The sequence below is a fragment of the Platichthys flesus genome, chromosome 9, assembly GCF_949316205.1.
Source record: "Platichthys flesus chromosome 9, fPlaFle2.1, whole genome shotgun sequence".
Taxonomy (NCBI): domain Eukaryota; kingdom Metazoa; phylum Chordata; class Actinopteri; order Pleuronectiformes; family Pleuronectidae; genus Platichthys; species Platichthys flesus.
The window spans coordinates 24,525,141-24,547,703 of record NC_084953.1 but is presented as its reverse complement, the minus strand read 5'-3'; the positions used below and the strand labels follow the sequence as shown (position 1 = coordinate 24,547,703).

At 39.4% G+C, this 22,563-nt stretch overlaps 1 protein-coding gene across 3 annotated transcripts in view; it reads left to right on the top strand.

Moving 5' to 3' along the window:
* Positions 1 to 2,651, top strand: part of nlgn1 (neuroligin 1) — a 244,258-nt gene extending 241,607 nt beyond the window's left edge. For all 3 annotated transcript variants that reach the window (XM_062394665.1, XM_062394663.1, XM_062394664.1), the window contains exons 8-10: positions 643 to 799; positions 1,454 to 1,531; positions 1,836 to 2,651. In XM_062394665.1, coding sequence (XP_062250649.1) covers positions 643 to 799; positions 1,454 to 1,531; positions 1,836 to 2,432 — 832 coding nt within the window. In that variant the 3' untranslated portion in view covers positions 2,433 to 2,651. The remainder of the gene's footprint in view (positions 1 to 642; positions 800 to 1,453; positions 1,532 to 1,835) is intronic.
* The last annotated feature ends 19,912 nt before the right edge of the window (positions 2,652 to 22,563 follow it).

The following is a 22,563-nucleotide window of genomic DNA, read 5'->3' as shown; positions in this document are numbered from 1 at the left end:
TGAAACTGAATATATTACATTGGCTTCTTTTCATGTGCAAACTTAATATACAGTATATAGTTATGTAACAGAGGCTCAGTTCTAAAGATGCATGTATGCATTTCAAAACATGTGCCATGCTAATGTTGTTGACGTTAGATACAACTTCTGAAGGTATTTACTATTTTTAGACCTTGATTCCATCATTTTTAGAAAACCAATCATCTGGGAATAGCAATACCCCCTTTGACCTTTTTATGATTTTATAAGGTGTGATATCTCAGACGCTGTTTATTAAAATTTGATGAAACCTTGGGGCTGCATCTCACCACTGCAATTCAGTATTTTCATAATTACACTGATTAGCCTGAGGGAGAAGCTACACTTAGGTCATAATCTTTGTTTTAATAACCACACAGTCATACCTAAAAAGACCCACTCCAGCTTTATTTTTAGCTTTTCCCCTTCCTGTCCCCTAAAGTAAACAACCACAAGATGCAAGAAATATTACTTGTATATTGTCCATGGTAGGCAACATGTCTATGATTGAGTTGTTTCAAATGTCCTTGTGTATCAATCATCTGTGATAACCACTAACAGTTCACCACTCTCTTTTAAAAAATGTTTAATGTTAAAACTCTCCCCCCCATTTGCTCTTCTCAGGGATCCAAACCAGCCGGTTCCTCAGGACACCAAGTTCATCCACACCAAGCCCAATCGCTTTGAAGAAGTGGCATGGACACGCTACAACCAGAAAGATCAGCTTTATCTGCACATTGGCCTGAAACCCCGGGTCAAAGAGCACTACCGGGCCAATAAGGTACAGTCAGATACCATTTGCTCCCTTTTAACTGAGGTGCAGAGTTACATGTGCATAGTAATATTTTCCAAGAATAATCATAAACAATGGTTATAATTGAATATTGAGTGTGCCCTTTTGGTACCAACAGTTACATTGACAGTTAGCAAATAATTAGAAAATGTTTAAGCGAATTAGAAAATATTTCATCTTTAGTCATCAAAAAATCATTGTGTAATCATCTGCCAGTCAATGCAACATTTATTTACAGATACATTTTTACCTTTGTTTAATATGCTGTCTATAGTTCTCTCTTCCTTAGCTTTGGTAGCAAAATTGTCTTTTTTTCTGTGCCTGTTGTAACCATGCAGACCATCACATTTTAGCATTACTTTCTACTATGGATATGAGATATTTCCCATCGATTTCACTTTATATCTAATTAAATACTCTGGTCATGATTATAAGTCTTTCATATCCATCTGATGGTGTCATTGTGTGATTATGGCACTGCAATTGAATGGGCTAATAGTGCATAGGAATAAAATGCTGGCTAACAACGTTGTGATACCAGTTATCCAGTATCACTGATGTTCAGTGTACACAGTTGATGGTATCCAAGGGATCACCATTTTCTCTCCCACATCACTATACTGCTTCCTCCTCTCCCCGCAGGTCAACTTGTGGTTGGAGCTGGTTCCTCATCTGCACAGTCTCAACGAGGTCACTCAGCTCATTCCCACCACCACCAAGGTTCGTAGTAATTTATCTCCTTCTGCCTATAAAAATCCACTACAGGCGTCAATGGGTAGCTTTAGTTTAACTCTACTTATGATAGAATGACCAAACCAAGGACATGATTCTAAGGTTCAAGAGGGTCAAAAGCACTAAAAATCTTCAAGCAGGCAAATGCTCCACCTCTAGTGTCCGTTCAGAACTTGTTTCTGTATATCTGAGGAATGTAAATCTGATTAAAATGTTCTTGTTGTGGTTGCTTCAAGCGTATTGAGCATTCATCAGATGATTCTATACTAACCGTTGTTCTGGCTTTCTTCAGATCCCTCCACCAGAGGCAACCAACCGTACACCAAAGACCAAGGTTCCGGTGACCAAACGCCCTAACCCAACTCCGTTCCCTACTGACACAGAGGACACCCGCAACCAGCCACACCTGGTGGACCAGCGCGATTACTCCACTGAGCTGTCAGTGACCATCGCAGTGGGAGCCTCCCTTCTTTTCCTCAACATCCTAGCCTTTGCTGCTCTGTACTACAAGAAGGACAAGCGTCGGCATGATGTTCATAGGCGCTGCAGCCCCCAGCGTAATGCAGCCAATGACCTGGCCCACACTCAGGAGGAGGAGATCATGTCCCTGCAGATGAAGCAGCACTCTGACCTGGACCGGGACTGCAGGGGAGTGGGCGACACCCTGCACCCTCACGATGTGGTTCTGAGGACTGCCTGCCCGCCGGACTACACTCTGGCCATGAGGCGCTCACCGGACGACATCCCGCTCATGACGCCGAACACCATAACCATGATCCCCAGCACCATGGGGGGGCTTACCTCTCTCCACTCTTTCAACACCTTCCCAAGCAGTGGTCAGAATAACACCCTACCCCACCCACACTCACACTCTACCACCCGGGTATAGCCCTGTGGATGTACCCATGCAGGTAGGACTCTGATGGCGGAAGCAACAAACAAATGCGGCTGGTGCTCCTGCAGCAGAGACTTAAGGCCAACACAGTGACAAACAGATGTAAGGAGCTGAAACGCCAGCCTGGAGTTGCTAGACACCCATGGATTTACAGTGGGACTGTACGACACCCTGTTAATACCTGAGGGAATATAGTCATGGGATTTCTGGGGATTTGGGCCAGTGAAAAAAAAAAAAGAATAATTATGTTTTTCTAGAAAAATATAAAGACAAGACAAGAAAAAAGTACAAATAAGGACTTTAAGAAAAACAACCTCACAAGCTAAAACAAAAAGGGTTGATTTTTTTTTATTATTAATATTATTATTATTGTTCTGATATTGCAGCAGAACAAGGTACAGTCATCTATTTTTTCTTTCTAGTGACAGATATGGCCTTCGGGATCTTTTGACAAATGACTGCTTGACAGTATTATCTGGGAGCAGAGCAGGGCATCAGAGGCGCCTCGGAGGTGAGAAGAGCACTTTGTAAAAGAAAGAAAACATATTGTTTTCCTTTGGTGCCGCACTGCAGATTAATCTGTTTGTGGGGCACACAGCAGATGCCGCTCAAACCAATTTAGTCATGTGTTAACTTCATAAAAGGAGGCTATGTAAGATAAGACTAAAACAATTCTTGAAAGGAACAAATGAAGGACTGAAAATATCAAGGAAATAAGAAACTCTGTATGCACAATGGAATCATTTTGAGGAAAAAAACATCACTGATACTTTTCATCCATTTATTTTTGAGGATCGGGAACAACTTTATTGTATAGAACCTATTTACATATCTAGATCTGTACACTAAGCACCAATGCTGTTTAAGCCCTCTTCTCTGTTTTGGGGGGGGGCATCTGACTGAACCAGTGGGACGTGGGGATCCCCCTACTGGCTTTCTGGCAGTTCCAACTTCAACACCGAGAGCTGGGAGACAAAGGATAATTGGATATTTTAGCACGATGCGCATGACAATTTATCTGCTTGATGGCTGCTCTGCTGATTATGTCATTATTAAGAATAATTTTCACCCTCTCCCTTGCATTGGAGTAATTTCAGACGGATTTCCTGATTGGATTACAGGAAAACACACACCCTCACCGGACCGTGGGAAAATGCAGCACCGGGTTGTGGATGTTGTGGGCTGGAACTTGGGACAGGAATGGGAGGGGCTGGGGATATGGTAAAACTTTCTTGCATAACATAATATAGCTTGAGTGGAGCTGGGCATATAAGGACTAGTTTTGTACTCTGTGTGTTGGTACTACTTTTTGATAGTGTTCGAATCACATTACACTGTATCAATCAAAGTCATTGTACCTTCAGTTAAAATCAGTGTTATTTGCTATTGTACCTATTGGACCACTTTACCGTATAGAAGTAATTACCTGCACTGTTTATTCCATTGCCCTATTTTTTTTTTTCTTAAACTGGGAGGTATGTTGATTGAGTGTTTAGTACGAGAAAATGTAGGGTGAAAGTAGTGAACAAAAAATATGGTGGATGAGTGAATCTCTGGTGTGCGTAGGTTTCAACCCCCCCAACATCCAGTCACCTCTTTTAGTGTTTAAACAGGAATTCCTATACATGACTGAAACAAGTCAGAGGCCAAGCACAGACAGATCTCAACAGGTGGATCTCTGTGGAAATGCACAGCAGGTGGATGGAAGGAAGAGCTTGCGTCAGGATAGGTCAAATCCCATGATGTGCTTTTTATGTAGTTTGCATTGTTATCCAGGGTTGATCACTTTTCAGAGGCACATTGTGTTATGAGAAGGAAGCAAACAGGCTTCCTAGAGCAGCTGAGACCCACAGTCATCCCTCTTTACCTCACTTTAAGGAGATACTTATTTTATTTTATTTGGCTCCGCTCTTTTTCTACTAGATATTCTCTTCTGTCTCATTTTTTACACTGAGCTGACAGGCTGGGCTGTTAACTAAACTGTCCCCTTTGCATTCACACCACCTTCAGCTTACCATCTCTTGCAAGGCTTGTCAGCCATTGCTAACGCCTTTAGGTCAGTGAAGCCTGGGCAGCTAACAGTGTCAGCCCCTGGAATGGGGATGTGTCATACAGCGAAGCAGGCCGCAGTAGGATCCAGTTGTTTAAGAGGTTGGAGTTGTTGCAGGGGTAAAGTGGTGATTTTTAGTACAGACAGAGAGGAGAATATCCAGGATGTCAAGCCTATTGTGCTCAGATACAGAAATCTGCACGCTGCCACAGATATGATACTTGGTGAGCTGAAACGATTGTGTCCCTGTTTCCCCTTCACCAAAGTGTAGATGTGAGGAGGGCTCAGTTGTGAGAATAGATCCAGTCCCTTTTGGCTCATTCACAACACTGTGCAGTCATTCAAAAATAATGAGCGCAGACTACTGTTACCCTGTATAATACTGAAGCAGGATAGAAGAGTGTGGGGGATAAAATCTAGTCTTTTATAGGGAGTGTTTGTTTTTTGGGATAAGGTTTAAATTGAATAAACTAATTACATCTGTTTGCTCCAGATTGTTTCTCAGAAATAAATTTACTGCCAGGGCTTGATCTGGAATTTAAAACAAAAGAAGGAGGTTTCCAAGGCTATTATCACAATTCATCCTCATGGGCCAGCGACTTTTTGGATACCCAAGAACATTAAAGAAAAAGTGTGAATAACAGAATCAGGGAACAATCCATCCTGTGGGTCTGTTGATACTCTACCAACAGCCTGCTATCTTTTAGATCCAGTGCTCATTGTGCTAGTTTGTGATGGGCAACACACATGCAATTATACGGAAATGAAAACATGTGTGTAAACATCCTAACACACAGCCATTGGCTCGATATTCAGGACTTACCAAGTGTTTATGTATCTAACCAAGATATGGTATGTAGGCTAACGCCCTGATTGCGTGCACTTGGACTCAAGATTTATTAGATCCATATAAAAAGCAACATGACCTTGCTTTTGTATCCAGGCCAGTGGCTGAAATACATTTCACAGGCTAAGGAAGGGAACCTTGGACAACAATGAAGTACTGGTTTACACTGAGAAACCCTCTAGGTGAAGAGATACTTTTTTTGAAAATGAAATTCATTTCAACACTATCAGATTTAAAGACCAATAATTCCTTAATAGATAGCCTGTCATACAACAAGCTGTAGACTCTCAGTTATGCTAGGATTAGACCACACATTATTAAGATTCCAGCATTAGAGTATTGTCTATCAAAGACACAGCCAACAACTACTCTACTTTGTTAACTCCGTTTGGGTCAAAACCATTATATGTCATACCTTCATTATCTTTATTATGTTTATAATATATTTATTATTATGATTATTATGTTGCACTTAAAGGCCTTCATCACCCACATCACATTTGAAATCTAGAATTGCATGGAAACAGAAAATATAACTTGCCAGGTGTTGTCAGCCAACCAATGTAAGTATGTATGAGTAAATATTATACAATACATTATCATGAAAAATGGAAATTAGCTCTAAATAATGCCTCTAAAAAAATAATAAGGACATGTAACATAGGTTTGATTGAGTTAGGTCATTAGTGAGAACTACTTTCCAGCCAAATGACATAAGGATAGGCAAGGGCCACCCATTGAATTAAACATGTAATCGCATCAATGGGTAAATAGTCAAGCTTTTGCAGAGCCATGCTAAGTAGCAGAGATGCTTATTCAAAACTTTACATGGGCTCAGGGTTACAGTGTATGAGGTAACATATTAAATAGCTTTAACAAGTATAAGAACTGACAGAGGAAACATGGCAAAAGAAACACACACATAAAGACTGCATTACTTGTATCACAGCGAAAAACAAAAGAGTTGCAAAAACACACAGAAATGAGGTTAGGTTGAGCTAGCTGCAAAAATTGAGAGTCAGCTACGAATCCAGCTCCTTTAATGAGACTTAAGAGCACGATAGCCATTAGTGGTTGGTTATGACGGATCGCGTGCAAGCAGAATCATGGCACACCGCCCCACCTAAGACACTCACATAAATACATATACCACATATGACCATTCCCATTTATTAACACACCGATAATAAAGCATGGGGAAAAGCATCTGACATTCAACATCTAAAGTGACTTGCTGTCTGGCAGCAATGTTGGGGGCCATATATGATTTTTATAATTAAATTTATCTTCTAATGACTCAAACTGAATAATATTACAAAATGTTTTTGTTTGCATTAAATACACTTTTAACACACACTTCTTCGCTACAAATTTACTTGTCAACCAGATGTCATTGTCCTCTCGCTGACACCAACTCACATGATCATTTGGATTAAAATGTTGCCCTGAGAAGATGAGTTTCATTCAGTGATTTCTTCAAAGCATTTGTTATTTAGGCCTAAAATTCACAAATTTCTTACCTCAAACATTTCAGCAATTCTCTTTTACTGAATTAGTGGCTGGAAACTGCCATTGTTTTATTATTTTACCATCTTGCTTAAATTCTTCTCTACTGAAGTTTCATGTTAAAAGCGCAATTGAAAGGACAACCAGTTTTCAAATGCTCCACAGGGCATAGCTTTAATTTTGATGTTTATCAAACCTAAGCTCACTCATAATTTGAAACATATGCTTGATAGTAAGGGCTAGGACTTAACAGACTAGGGCTAACAATAAATCATTAATTCACTGTAACTGAAAGAAGTCTTACTAAATAATATTTCAATATTAAATGAAATAACTCATTTAAAACCATCAGCACCACATAATCTCATGCTTTTCATTTCATTAGATCTACAGACAAATGTTGTTTCCGTGTATATATTCCAAAAGACTACATCCTCATTCCAGGCAGTAGCAAATAGGGTTTAGTGTATGATCAGTTCACTGTATGGGTATGGTATGGCAAGGTCTTATATATATGACATTGGAGCTGGACTGTAGACAGCTCACCTCTTCAAGAAATCTTCGAAGCCTTCTGTACGATGAAATTAAAATGAGATTGTACCACAATCTCTCCCAAACGCCTGCGTCTTCAAAGAAACTGCTTATGAATCATTTACAGAACAAAATGCAGAGAGCAAACTGGAGCTTCACATTAGAGAATGAACTGGGAAATATGGCAAATGCTTCTCTCGGCTGCCGTGAGCGAGCCTGTTTACAAAGTATTCAGTGTTTCCCAGGACACTTTGATTAGTACTTAGTCCCCCGCGGGACACTGAACGTCTCCCCTGAATCCCGCTGCCTGCTGAAGCTCTTTTAAAGGCAGGGACACTCACCCACCTGCCCCTGTGACCGAGGAAACATTAGGCTTTTAAAATGAGAACTAATAACAATAAAACATGACTGGATAGTTAAACAGGCAAATAAAATATGAAAAGAAGCTCAAATTTAATTGCAGCTTTTATACTGTTTATATGCTGTGGCAACTTTAACAGGGGCTTTTATTTTTTCACACCTTTTGTTTAAGTTCACTGGACGTTAAAAACCATAATCACCCTTTTTCTTACCTTTTTTAATGTAGTCTCTGGTTCATGACTGAATTAATGTTTAATAGAATATGACAATTCTAATATTTCCTCAAGTCTCTGTGGTCAGGGAAGTGTGTTTCGTTTTTTGTGTTTGTTTGTTTGGTAAAACAATGGCATTACTGCAAACTTTAAATAACATACCTGGCCAAGTTTTGTGTCAGCCCATAACGAGTGCATTTACAATGTTTTTCTTTTGAAACTCTCCTCCTTTGTCATAAACTGAGGCTTGTGTACATCTTACCGTTGTTTAATTCTGCCATGTGCCTAATTTCTCTTTCTGTGTTCAGATTTATTTGATTATTCTGTTCATGCTTTTTCTGTGCCATGTGACACCTGGCTTGTCCTGACTAAGATTTGAATCTGGATTCATTTATGTAAGATAATAGCCTGAGAACGCCCCACAGAAGAGAACCACTCCCATCCAGTGTCAAAGAGGGGAAATCTGAACCAATCCAGGTAGCATTTCTTCAGTCATTTCTGTTGAATCCCAACACCAGTATGTTTTAACGAGACAGTACAGCAGGGTGAGTATGAATCCACAGAGTTTGGGACTGAAGATACTTAAGAAACCCTGTTCTAGGGGGACGCTTCACTTTTGTTCCAGTGTCAATCTGCCCTGACCGTGGTCGACAGCCCGCTCTGCAGCGTGCCGGACAGACGTGGGGAAGGGGAGGAGCGAGCACTGCGAATGAATGTAACGCAACGTGCCATTTTCTAACCTCAAATCGCAGCAGAAGTGAGAAGAACCAGACCTCTCATCCTGAGAGGTTTTTGCTAGCAGTCTGAAAACTTCGCGTTGATTTGTCCTTTGGATGCCATTTGAAGCAGGGGACACTATGTGAGCTGGTCTGGCATTTGTAATGTAGATTATTTGTCACTTGTCTTTCTTTCTGGTTAAATAGTAATTACTCTTCTGGAGCACAATAAATGATTTTAATATGCTGATATGTTTTTTTCTCTCTCTTGAGTCTTCATTTATTATTTTCTGTCGCTGTCCTTTGCTAAATTGGCTAATTTAATTGATGAAGCACAGATCAACTCCCACTCACAAGTAATTACTCTGGCAATATATTTGTGGCTAGATTAAATTTGTTTTCAACGACTGGAGCCTTGTTGGCAGTGTAGCACTTACTAGGACTAAAAGCTGACGTCTGTCAACTCTGAGGCTTAAAAATTCCTGCCCAAGACATTAAAATTGGGGAAACGCATACAATGGTAAACAGCTAAACATCTGTAACACAATGACGCTGCAGTGGTTCTGCTTAGAGAAAGACACTGAACAGTTCTTTCTAAAGTCTGTTCCGATGGCCTTTGTTTCCCTTTTTCCTAAAGCACGACTAAATTGGGGTGGATGTCACATTCTGTACAGTTTTAGTCCATCCACCTACCAGGAGGCAGCACATCCATACTCTACAGCCTGTGGCTTCTTTAAATAATATAATTGTTCTGCAATATGACAAAAGTTGCTGTTGGCTTTACATCATTATTTTTCGACTTCTACACCCACACTGAGCTCCTGGCACCTCTGCACAGCCTTCATCATCTGGGCTTCAACTGCCTTCAGTTGTTATGGTGTCCAAGGGAGCTCAACACACTGCAACTTAAGGAAGCACATGTAGAACAAATCTTTATAATAAAAAGAAAAAAAAAATGTTTTTCTATTTTTGCTTGGCATCTTAATTGGTGTTTCTCAATTTGAAGCATCTTTTCCTTTATTTTGTGGGTTTGTCCATGCAGATGATGTAATTTCTTTGGTTTGGTTTAGTATAGCACCTCTCTCAGAGCAGACCAAATGCATCCCATAAATAAAAAATCATACGGGTGCAATAAACAAATAAATATATGCAATAAAATAAATTGAAGAAAATGCAACAGAAAGACAGTAAAAATGCGTGACCTGCAGTTTGCCTTTCACCATGTCATGTCTGAAAACGCCTTAAACGGTCAGCCATTCCAACTCCCTGAGCAATTTATTAGGGACACCATGCGTTTGCTCTTAAAATAGCCTCAGCTCGTCTTTTTATTGATCCCACAAACTTTCCCCTGAGACTCTGCTCCATGTAAACATGAGCTGTTATATATCATTTCTGTAGATTTGATAGCTGTGCATTAATGCCGCCAATCTTCTGTTCTATTGCATCCCAAATGGGCTGCTGGATTTACGTCTGGTGACTGGAGGTCACTGAGGATCATTGACCTCACTGTCATGTTTACAACATGTTTACAGCATTAGAGGATTGTAAAATGTGGACGTAAACATTGTCTCTATGTTTATCGTTAAGATATTAACTGTACTATGATTCTTGATGCTGCTAATCAATCCAGTACTATAATGGAACTCTTCCAATAACAAACATTTCCTACCTTTCTCAGATGCAAAGAAGCAGCTTTCCTGAATATCAAACTGCAGCCGCCATGTTTGAAACAAATCCCCATAAAATACTTTTGACTCTGCAGCCTCCAAATCACCTAATCTGACTGTTCACACTAGCAATTAGCTGCCTAATGGCTGCTGTTGATCATAACCCATGTTTGTATAATTCAGTTAACTATGTGTGGGCTCCAGGCTGCTAGAATACATGACACACAGACAGACAGGCTTGTATTGATTGGGAACAGCTTAATGCATCATGGACAAATGTCTCACCGAGAGTGATCTGGTGAGATAAGATGTGCCAAATAAAACATCCCCCACATCATTACACCAGCAGCAGAGGTAGTGTGGACTGTTGACACAAGGCACGTTGGCTCCATGGATTCATGCTGCTGATGTCAGAATCTCTATCGTCTGCAGATCCATCAGTCCGGGCTACGTTTTCCAGTCTTCTTCCCTTCATTTTTGGTGAGTCTGTGTCACTGCAGCCGCACATTTTGGTCTGACCTGAGTGGAACCAGATGTTTTCCCCTGCTGATGAAGAGCCATCCACCTCAAGGCTGGACAAGCTTTTCATTTTGAGAAGCTCCCCTGCTTATTTATGCTGAAAAAATCTAATGACAATGAGATCACTGTGAATTAAAGAAACCTCTTTAAAAGGTATTTTTTGGATTTCTCTTTTTTCATATAGGAGTTAAAATGTTGACTGCAGCTTCCCTGATGTGAATGTTATGAACTAATGAGCATTGAAATAAAAGCACCTTCCTATGATGCAACCACCACGGCTGCAGAGGTTGATGTAAGAAACTGTTGAGGATGACATGTTCACAGCTCCTAGCACAGACCAGTGCAGCGGAAATGGTTAATTTATGTTTTCTTATTCGTTGGAAAAATGAATCGATTAAATAAAATCACTTAATGGTATCCAATCCCTCTACCTTTAATGACTTTCGCTGAAAAGAACATTCTGCCCGTTTTGTCTACATTTTAGATTTTCTTTTTGTTTACACATGTTGCTTCTTGTGGAACTAATTAGGATTTCTGAATCATTCAGCAGAGTCTTATGTTTTATTGATTTTCACCATGTGATGCCTTTATTTATGTATTTCAGTCCCATAGACCCATGATAAGAGCTGTAAAAAGTCAGAGAAGTAGGGTTGGTGTGGTGCTCCGCCATCAGATTACAGGGTACAATTTTGTGGGTTCTGTGTTGTGATGCCATATCATTTTTGCCTCTTAAAAACCTCAGCTATACAAGCTATCAACCACACACACACAGACACGGAGAACCTGGCATTTTGTTAAAGTGTTAATTGGAAATCAATCAGAATTCATCCTCCCTGGAATACTCTGACATTTCCTCATTCTTCAGAAACAAATTATGGCTGAGGCTGACTGACATTTGGAGAACAGACGGCTGTTTGGAGTGGACTTTGAAACATCAACCGAGATATATTTATGCTCTCCCCGGCCATGTGTGTGTGTGTGTGTGTTTGTGGACACGCATTATGTGTCTGACCAAGGGCTTACACTACTGTGGGCCGCTCCGCCACAGGGCCCTGTAGGAATAATGTGATAAGGGAGGCTTATTTACCATAATAATGCATCTCATCTGTGCACATCAAACACTCCTGCCTGGTCTGATAACCCGCTCTTTAATTTAGCACGACTGTTTGATCTAGCTGTGCCGCTGCTATCCCAGGGCCATTGTCGCGAGCGTTACAACAGTTGGGTAATTGCTGTGTGCTTTTCACAGCGTTTCATAAATAGTGCCGCCACGCAACATCGGTGCACCTATGGAGCAGATAAGCTTCCTGAAAGAGCAGCTTCAGATTACATCACACTCTCCAGCGTTTATCTTTTAGTTCTTTTTTTTTAAGATGAACCTGGATTTAGATTGTTTGCCCGGTCGGATAAACCACAAGGTGAAGAGTTTGAAGGGTTTGACGTCAGGTCTGTGGCTGCAAGTTTAGCCGGGTCAAGAGAAGACGCTGTGTTCATGGCAGAAATCTATTATCTCTCTCCGTTGATTGAAGGAAGTGGGGAAGGTGCAGTGCTGCAACCCCAAGCTGTGTCCAGCAATTCTGGCCAGTGACGTGACTGACTGACTGACTCACAGGTACTCCTTCACAATCATACTTTAGCAATAAACTGAACTACATTAATATTGTAGTACACTTTCTTACAATCAGCGGTAGGAAGTATCAATACTTGTTTTTTTCTGTACTTAAGTAGGTATGTGGAGTTTTTATTATTCTAATGACATTTTTCTAAACAGATCTTTTACTTTGTTTAACTGGATTTGAGGAGAACTCCCGTTTTTTCATTCATACAAAAGAATTGATCTATAATAGAGTGCCACCTTCCTAATATCAAGACAGATTTCAAGCTCAATGGACAGCATTGACTGTGAAGAAGAGCAACAAAGCACTGAATATCCCTGGCCCTACTTAAATTAAGAATACGTCATTCAATACATTGAACACATTTATTCCTGGATAATTTTCAATGTTTATAAATATATTCTTGCCTCATCCCTGTGTTTAGCTTCAATGTATATATTTTTGAATGGGAGTGGTTTTGGTTAGTCTTGGAAAAATATCAATGTATAATAGGTCTCAGTTTGCTCTTCACAGACACAGCTTGAGGGAATGACCTTCGGAGGCAAATGTTTTACCTCTATAATCTCAGAGCTTGTACTTTTATACTTTTACTTGAATAAAGAGGTTAAATCAGTACTTATACTTTTACTTCAGTTGTTTCTAACACAAATATCTGTATTTCTACATAAGCCTCCTTTTCAAGAAATAGCATTCTTCCCTACCTGCCTGATTTTTGTCCTTAGTAAGGGCTCACAATCTTGTGTGGAAAATGCTCACATCTTTCATTCTCCAAGCCGTCTGAAGGTCATCGAGATAAACCTTGTTTCATCATCAAAGTTATTTCCTCAGACTTGACATGGCTGCTGTTAGTGTCAGATCCAGAAATGACATTTTACAGTTGGCGACGTTCTCTCAGGCTGCAGAAGAAAAAAAACAGAGTTATTTCATTGTGTGATGGAATAGGGTCTACTGCTATAGTACCACTACCTGTTTATTATTTCCGCCTGGATGATGACCTTGGAAGATCAAAACCACTGTTCAAGCCATTGTGTCCAAACAGAGACTGTTCTTTAAAATGTCTTCCCCTATTCTGTGGCCACTTCAGGGCACCTTGAAGTTTCCTTTTTTTTTACAGGGGAAACATTTTGTCGATGCACTCTTTCTGACATTCTACTGATTTTCTATTGGCTGCGGAAGTTAAAGTGATGATACCAATCTGCTTGGTGCCACATACATTCAAACGATCTGAATTGTAAAGTTGTGTAAATCTGGAGTAGAATGATGTTAAGGCTTTAAACTAGCTGTTTTGAAGACACGTTTTCTGGGTCCAGAGCCCGTCAAAAAGTCAATAAAGTGTGCACGACGTCACACTAAATTAATTTTGGGGTTAAATCTCAGAGGGGGAGATTGAAACAATGAAATTGTTAAATCAAATTCCCCAGCCACTCATTAGACATCCAAAATTTGCCCTGCTTTGAGGCAGATGAGTCACACTATCCCCTTAACAAGCTGTTTTAATAACTCTTTTGTTCTGTTGCTGTCGACGCACACAGCAGAATCTTTGTTCATCGGCTGTGTTCAGTTTAATTGGAATCTGCTGAGTTTCTGCGTCGTTTCAGTCGTTGGACTGGATGCTACCCTCAGGTAAAGCAATTATAATCAGTGCAGGCTCTCTCTCTCTTGTTCAAGGCCCGGCGTCTACTCAAAGCGCTGCTTGTGCAGGAAAAAACCTACAATGGACCTGATCGGAGCTTTGTTTACAAGTTTAATGATCAAACGCTGCTGGATTTCAAATAACACTCTGCATTTCTGAGGTGCTTGGATTCTAAAAATTACTACGCTAACATCACTGATTCTATTTTGGGTTTATACAACTGCAAGTGAAAGACAAAAATGTGCAGCTGCTGCTATTTCAGATGTTAACAGATGCAAATGCATGTTTAAGACTTCAAAAAAGGGAAAACGTGGCGATTATACTTTTGCTGTCGCTAACATTTGTAAATGCAGACTTACTGAGAGCTATTGTCACGTTTCCTTTAGTTTCATCTGATCATCGGAACGCAAATACGGGCCCATACATTGTGCGAGTTTGAAATAAGTTACTGTCAACACGAGTGAATGAAGCACTTCTCCTGTGTTTCATCTCGTGTCTACAAGCGATTGATCCAAACAAATTAAATCTGAGAGGAGCCGATGCTACTCTCAGGATGTCCGTCTGAATATCTCTGAACTTGATTGGATCTGGCAGTCGGGCCTGTTCCTGATCTCTCTGTGGAAGTGACGAACGTCCATAGTAAAGCTAATTGAACAAATCTGACAGCCTGGCACTACACACCAAGAAGAGCAGATTGGTAGAAGCTGCATGTCATGTAGACACCTTGAGGGATGCAGGGAGGCAGCGGTTACAAATATGTTTCTTCTATTCAATGAGGAATTTGTGAAGTTCTGTGTTGCCTCTTTATGACCTCTAACAGCAAATGAGATAATTAGGGTCAAAACAGGCTTTTTCTATAAACTATTCTCAATGTCTGCGGTCGGGTCGGACGAAACAATTTACGGCTGGGTCATGGTTATATGGTCGGTGGGATTTCTTATTTTCTTAGTTATTGTGACTTATTAGTTAGTCTTGTTTTTTATGTTTATTTTCAAGTTTCTTTAAATAAAATATGAAAACATTTAATTTAAAAAAGAGAGATCAAGATTTGATTTCTGGTAGGTAGGACAAACTGGCTTAGCGCATGTCCCAAACATTATGAAAAAGTATGGTTGTTCAGCCGCTGACCCTCATGTTCTTTTATTTAATGCAGGCACGAGCAACGATTTCCATAAAGATACCGTTCTTGTTAAATAACCAGTATGAGCACCAGTGTTACAAACTCCAAATATAATAATACCCTACAGAGGGGATGACAGCAAAAATAAAGAATACCTGATTAGAACAAATCTTAAATTCTTAACAAAGTCCTATTTATTGTAAACATTAATAGAGAATTTTTAAGACTGCTGATAGGGGTAGGACCAAACAGATTTCAGTTGGGGCAGGTAAACCCCTGAACCACACAGTGTGACGCAGTTGTTTTTACACGGTAAATATACATTTTTATTTTACAACTTAAAAAAAGGCTGATTTACAAATAATAAACGTCACTTTACATTCTTATTGACCTCTATATTAAGACCAACATTGATTGTCTGTATTCTTGCAGTGGAGTTTGAGCGAACTAAATGGTGACTTATCTCCCGTCTTAATTTTAAAGCAAGCCCTTAATATTTACATAATAAAGACAAGAACTGACTGTAGTTTATGTTTTAGAAAACACATCACATATTACTATTTCGGCTTCAGGCCACAGGTGGCAGCAATGAGCGAGTGGACTCACATGGCATGAAAAGAGAGACAGTTGTGGAGGTGGTTCTTGTCACTGTGGAGGAGGACAGACTGGAAATGGAGACCACACATCTGTTCAGGTAAATGAAACTCATCTAGCTCATGTTGTACACTTAAAAATTCAACAGAAATTACCGGGTCCATCAGGAAACATTCTGCAGAAGCTTCCCTTTGTCCGTTTGTGTTACTTTAGTTTTGTGTCGAAGCCTGGCTGCTTTTGACCAAAAACAATATTGAACAATTCAGTGTGTAATTCAATGTTGTTAGTGCATTTCTTATATTGAGAGGAAGGAATTAGGGAAAAGTCAATGCTGCCTGTTCAGCTCCTCGGCTCAAATGTGAACATTAATCCTGCGGCTGACCTGCGTGATAAACTGCTGCGGCCAAACACAAACGCACTGAAATCTTAATTTCCCTGCAGTTGCTCTGACCCCTTTAGCTCCCATAAAATACTCAACACCACAGCCCTCCCTCCCACTCACTCAAGACAGGGAAAGAAAATGAGTTTGCACGTAGTCGTTTCTGAAAAGATGACAAGTTTACTGCACTTGAGATGGTGCAGGCCTCCGAGTGATGAGATGGTGCAGTGTGTCGTGAAGCTTTGCCTTCTAGGAATTGCCTTTCTCCTAATTGTCAGGGTTTCAGCCGTGCTAAAATTACCACCGCAATTTGTACATTTGTACACTTTTCGGTGAAGCTGTGATTTTCACTGTGTGCACTCTGGGAAAATGGAAAGCTGAGAGAGTTCTTTTATATATCTGTCTTTGGGTCTGCTAGTGGGGGCAAAGACATTATGATGTTTGTTAAATTAAACAAGTGTATCCTCTGGGCACTTGTCATTTTATGACTCGGGGGGGGGGGGCACTCAACTCGCTCTGTAAGTGTTGGGCTGTCAAGGTCAGACGACTTGCCCTTACTGTTGCCCTGATCCACAGCTGTGTGAAATATTAAGGTTACTCTGGCATTCACAATAATCTTGCAGGAAGAATACAAAGTTCGCAGGCAACTTATTGATGGTATATTTTGTAACATTGGTATACAGAGCTAGTCTCAGCTCCATCATGTTATAGTATGCTCCAGCTGACCTGGGCGCTGTAACATAATGACAATGTTTTGTCGCTATTAATATCATAAGTAAAAGAAGAAGTAAAATATATGAAAGTGAATATTTAAATTACACACAGAAAATGCAGGGCGCAAACTCAATTAAACAATGTGGTATTATCATGATTAGAGAATAATTACATTGTATTTGTTTTAGTGTATTAATATTAATAATAATTAAAACAACGTTGAACACGCAGTATGCAGAACTCTCTCCTTTCTCCCTCTGTCCTCCTATAACTAAAATGAATTAGTTTAGTTTAGTTTAGTTATTGAAACCCTGAGATGCTTTTCTTTTGTGGTTTTCACCATAGCATTGTAGCCTTCTCATCATTGTATGTGAATCGCTTGGGTCATGGCAACATCACTAAAAATAGGTCCAGGTCAGACAGACAGGCTGTAAACAAATCCCAAGGATGAGCAATATCGTTGAGTTTCAGTGCGAGAGAAAAGGAAATTATTTTCCACTAAAGCAAGGCTGTTTTAGAAAAAATATATATAAATAAATACAAATTAATAAAAATATATTTTTTATTAATCTCAGCAATCACTGGGGTGAACACAGTGTTATTGTAGCAGACAGTGGAGATGACCAAAGCTACAGAAATAAAACCCAAACCATGAAGGTGAGGTAAAGAGCCGAGCGCTCTTTACCTCGATGCAAGTTCATGTCTGTTTCACACATGCATGGACACCAATTTCGGTAAGTAAGCTGCTATTTCAGTGACTGAGGTTATGGCTGCAAGACAAAATGTGCAAGAGGCTCTTGATCTGATCTTCCAAGATGAGGAAGCAGATGGTGATTTGGAGGAGGAAGTGTCAGAGCAGGAAGGCAACATGGAGGAACACTGACTGCAGCTCCTCTGATGAAGACATTTAAATTGAAAAACAATACTGTCAGTTGGTCCTCTAGTCCAGTGATTCTCAAATGGGGGTGCGTACCCCTGGGGGTACTTGAAGGTACTCCAGGGGGTACTTGGGATTTTTTTTTTTTTATATTTAAAATTAGCATCCATTCAAAAATCCTTGAAAAATTGTTACTTAACAAATATTCAATATAATATAAGTGTAAGTTTATGAAATAAATGTTTATATTCAGTAGGCTTTTCAATTTAATTATCCTAAAAAAACAGAATCTCCCCCATACCGATGGTTTGACCCAACCTGGCACACGCCACCTGTCATCGCCTGTCATCACCTGCCTTGAAAACTTCAACAATGGAGTCGAGTTGAAGTGCAGCAGCAATACTGCTGAAACACGGAGGGACAAGTACAAAAGAAGTCGAAACCAGACAGAGAGCCTTCCCTAAACAACACCGTGAGAGCTTGTGCCTCTTCGGAGGGGCGCTAAAACGTTAAAGTTTTCCGTTGTGAAGTTAATGATTCATAACAAAGAAGTCCGCGTCTCTACTGGTACCCTTTCAAAATAAAAGCATGTAATACAAAAGCGAAAATGAAATTGTATGACCTTAAAGCGAGCAAATATTTCACAATAAAATAACAGAAAGACACTTCACCAATATTAACATTAACATAGATTGGGTTATTTACACTTTTTGTTTTTTTCTGTGGGGAGAGATTAGTCAACAGTGGCATTAAGCCACCACATCTTCAGCGGTATCTCCAGACAAAACATGAAAGTCATGTTGCTAAGCCACCTGAGTTTTTTAAGAGGAAACTTTCTGAATTCAGGTCATCTCAAGACACAATGTGAAAAGTCTCCCAGAAGCATAAGGAAACAAGCTACCTGTCAGTTTTCTTTTCGATCCTTAAAGAAGATATTTTAAGATGAGAAATATAAAAAAAAGAATATGTTTTTAGCTAATCTTTTATTTAAAACTAAGTTAATGATTAATTTTTTGGGAAGAAGTGTTTAGCTATAATTAAGTTCATGAGTTCAGTTTGAGAACATATCTTTATTATGATCCCAAAAGAGGTCACTTTAAGTTGATAATTATTTTGATGTGCACAAATCTTTATTTATATTGAGATAATAATAAAAGTCTAGTTATTTTTATATCTTTTTATTTCCAAATAGTTCAAGAGAGACCACTACAAATGAGCAATGTTATGGAAATTGATGGAGTTTTAAATTTGAATGTGTCTAGTTACAAGGATTAATAAATCACATTACATCTTTCTTTCAACCAAAAATGCTTTGCGCTGGTCAGGGGGTACTCGGCAGAATTTTTTCTTCAAAGGGGGTATGTCACTGAAAAAAGGTTGAGAACCACTGCTCTAGTCCACATCAAGTTGCAGGCAGAATAGCAGCGGAAAATGTCATTTGAGTGACTCAGTTGTAATGGTTATATAATAAATCCCAACCGTTCCAGAATTTCATTGCAGTCCTCTCTTTCAATAGAATATATTCAAATCATTATGGCTGTTATGTTTTCATGTCTTAGGTAAAATAGGACATGATATTGTGATAGATGTTTTTCTCCAGAAACGATTGGTGTAAAACCTAAAACATACACTCTCCCCGCTCCCTGAAATATGAATTAAGGATAAATCATCCATGTATTAATGTTAGATAGGCTATGTATACATTCCTAATAGATCGTTAAAAGTTCGGTATAGAAATTTTAACAGTATAAGGGTTAAATAAGATAATACATGGATTATGTAAAGATTTGTATCTTTTATTTCACCCACTATGTTTGAGAGATTTTTTTTCTACTGATCAAGAAGTAGTTATAGAGCAAGGATTACAAAGGAAAGATAAAAAAATAACAGAACATTTCAAATATAATAGCCTATATCATAAGTATAAGACGACAACAAAAGACATTAACACTAATGCAATCTTAATGAATGATCTTAATCTTTGGTATTCAAGTTTGTATGAATAATTAGGTTAAAGGGACATCATCGATGTTGTCAACATGGATCCTATCTCCTGCAGAGAGGTCAGCCGGCTTCCTGAAGTGTTGGACTTCCAGGCACTGGCGTCCATCACACAAGGTCAGCATCATGCACCGCTCCTCCCACGGGACCAGATTGGAAAGGAACCGAGTATCGGTGTCATCCCTGACACATGAGTCACCTGAGAGCCAAAGGCAAGGGGGAGAAGATGGATGGAGAGAGACACCAACGGCGACTGGGGGAGAGTCCCCGGAGAGGAAGGTAAAGAAAGTATGAGTGGCGTGTGAGGAGTCCTGATAAGAGAAGCAAGGAGACGGGCACATCAGGGAGAAACGCATGATGGAGCGGAGGTTTAATAACAATAAGGATCTTCACTGTGACACAGAGCTGGATGCATGGTGTCAACAGTGCAGTTTTATTTTAAATACATTGAATCGGTCAGGGTCGACATTGTTGCACTAATTGCTCATTTATCTTATTTTTCAAAATTTTACTCCAATACATATATCATTAAATATCTGTACTTTCCACTCCACTACATTTTTTACAGTGTAATGGGTTTCAGGTTTGCATTGCTAAAAAGTAATCAATGTAATTGTGGAACAGTAGTGTAAAAACAAATAATATCTGCATGAATCTTCTCCACTGCTTTGTGTTTTTACCAGGCACACATAAAAGTTCAGAAAGAAACGACGCCCTAATATCAGTGTCACTCGCTCTTGAATCTCCTGTATGTAGTTTTTACCAAGAAATGTTTTGAGGGCAGCCATTGTAACCTTTTATGTGTTGACTCATAATTGAACTCATTCTAAGGCGCTGCAGGAATCCCTCTTACCTAAACAGCCTGATAGATGTTTTTCCCCAGACTCGCCACCCACAGATTTGACCCATACGAGTATATCAGCAGCAGGTGTCCTGTACCTTTGGTGTTTTGATTCAATACTAAACATGTGGTTGTGAACTGATAGTGGTTCTAAGAAATAATATTGATCATCATTTTACTGAAATCCTTCCGTATAAAACCATCATCTGGTGTTTTTACACTGTGCTGAAAAATGCTGAAGGCAATGCTTTCAAATATTATATGTGCAATTATTTATGCATTTTCACTTTTGAATACAGTTGGGAAAAAATGTATCATATACATACATACAATATTTCATTGGAAGAAACGTTTCATCTTCTCTCCAGACTCCTACATGATTCATGTTTTGCAAACCCAGTGTGCAGCTGCAACAGTAATATATCTTCCTACAAACATACCTCAGAATCAATTGAGGACCTGACCTGGCCTGACACATTTTAACCCTGGCCTGACCACAGGCTAAACCAATATGCTTCTGGACAAAAAGCACTGTTTTTTTTTTATTACCCCCAAACAACATTGGATTGGGGAAAGGTATTACCTTGGTGTCTGTTTGGCAGACTGAGACCCTCTTCTTTCAGAATTTACTGTGCATTGATAATGTTTGCAGGCAGAATTTATTCACACCACACAGGAAAAAAAACTAAATTGGCTGCAACAATTTTGGTTTTTTGAAACACTGAAGTGGAAAAAGGCAAAACAACCTCTAACATATTATCTCTACTGTTGTTATACAACATAAATGTTATATAGGTATAACTTTGAAAAGTGAAAGTCACTGATTAGCTTTTATTTTTAGATATCTGTGTATGTATGTGTGTGTGTGTGTGTGTGTGTGTCAGTATACACACACATATATATATGGGTTTAAGTCAAGTGGCTACTGTGTGCATTTCTTGCACACAGTAGCCACTTGCTTTCAAGGGGTAGGTGATAGAGAGGGCCCTGGGGAGGTCAGAGAAAGGCATACATGTAAGCTAGAAAGACAAAGAGCATCAAAGGTAAAAGAAGAGAGCACTAAAAAAGAGAAGAAACATGACAGAGGCAGAGGAGTCATTGTGAGGTGGCTCAGCGCTGTCAATCACGGCAAAAAGCCGAGTGACTTGCTCTAAAGCGACCTGCAGAGTGAGAAGTGGAATGGAAATGAGGAGTCGCTGTTTCCTGCGGCAAACAAATGCACACTGAATCTTTTAAACAAAGTTATTGGGTTGAAACAGACGTGGAACAAATGTGAGGTTTTCTCAGGTCACAGGAATCATGGGTAATGATGAAAATGGTGTCAGCATAGAGGCTGACTCTGGAGAATGCATGAGAAAACAGAGATGAAGTTTGGAAAGCAGGAGTTTAGTTTATCACTAAGATACACACCCTACAATCATATAGGATTGTATATGCATCATTTGCGTGTGTAGTTCCTATTTAAAATTAAAGTCTTTACATAGATTAAAAAGGTATCTTGTGTATGTACAATAATTCATATTCAACAGAATTTAAGATTTTATTTTATTAAAACTGGCAGAGGTTTAGGATCAGCTTTAAGTTTTGGACTAGCATGTAGCCATAACTACAGAAAGTGCAGCAGGCACCACCATATCGACATAATGCACAAGTTCATGAAAGCACATTTCAAGGTTAACTTGCATTAGACAACTGCTTTATTTTAAGTTTAGATTTAGAGTTGTTTTGAAGTAGTTTCACAGTGTTCCTGTGAGTGACAGTTTCCGAGAATATAGCACGTAAACAAACCAAGAGCTGCAAAGGCTCTGAAGAAAAGTTTGGAAAGGGAGTAAGCATGGATACCATGTGCACTGCACAGCGTTGACAGGGAAATTCCACATTGCATTTCGACTGTAAACCTTTGACTACATGATAGTGGAGTTATACATAGAGAAATAATAAC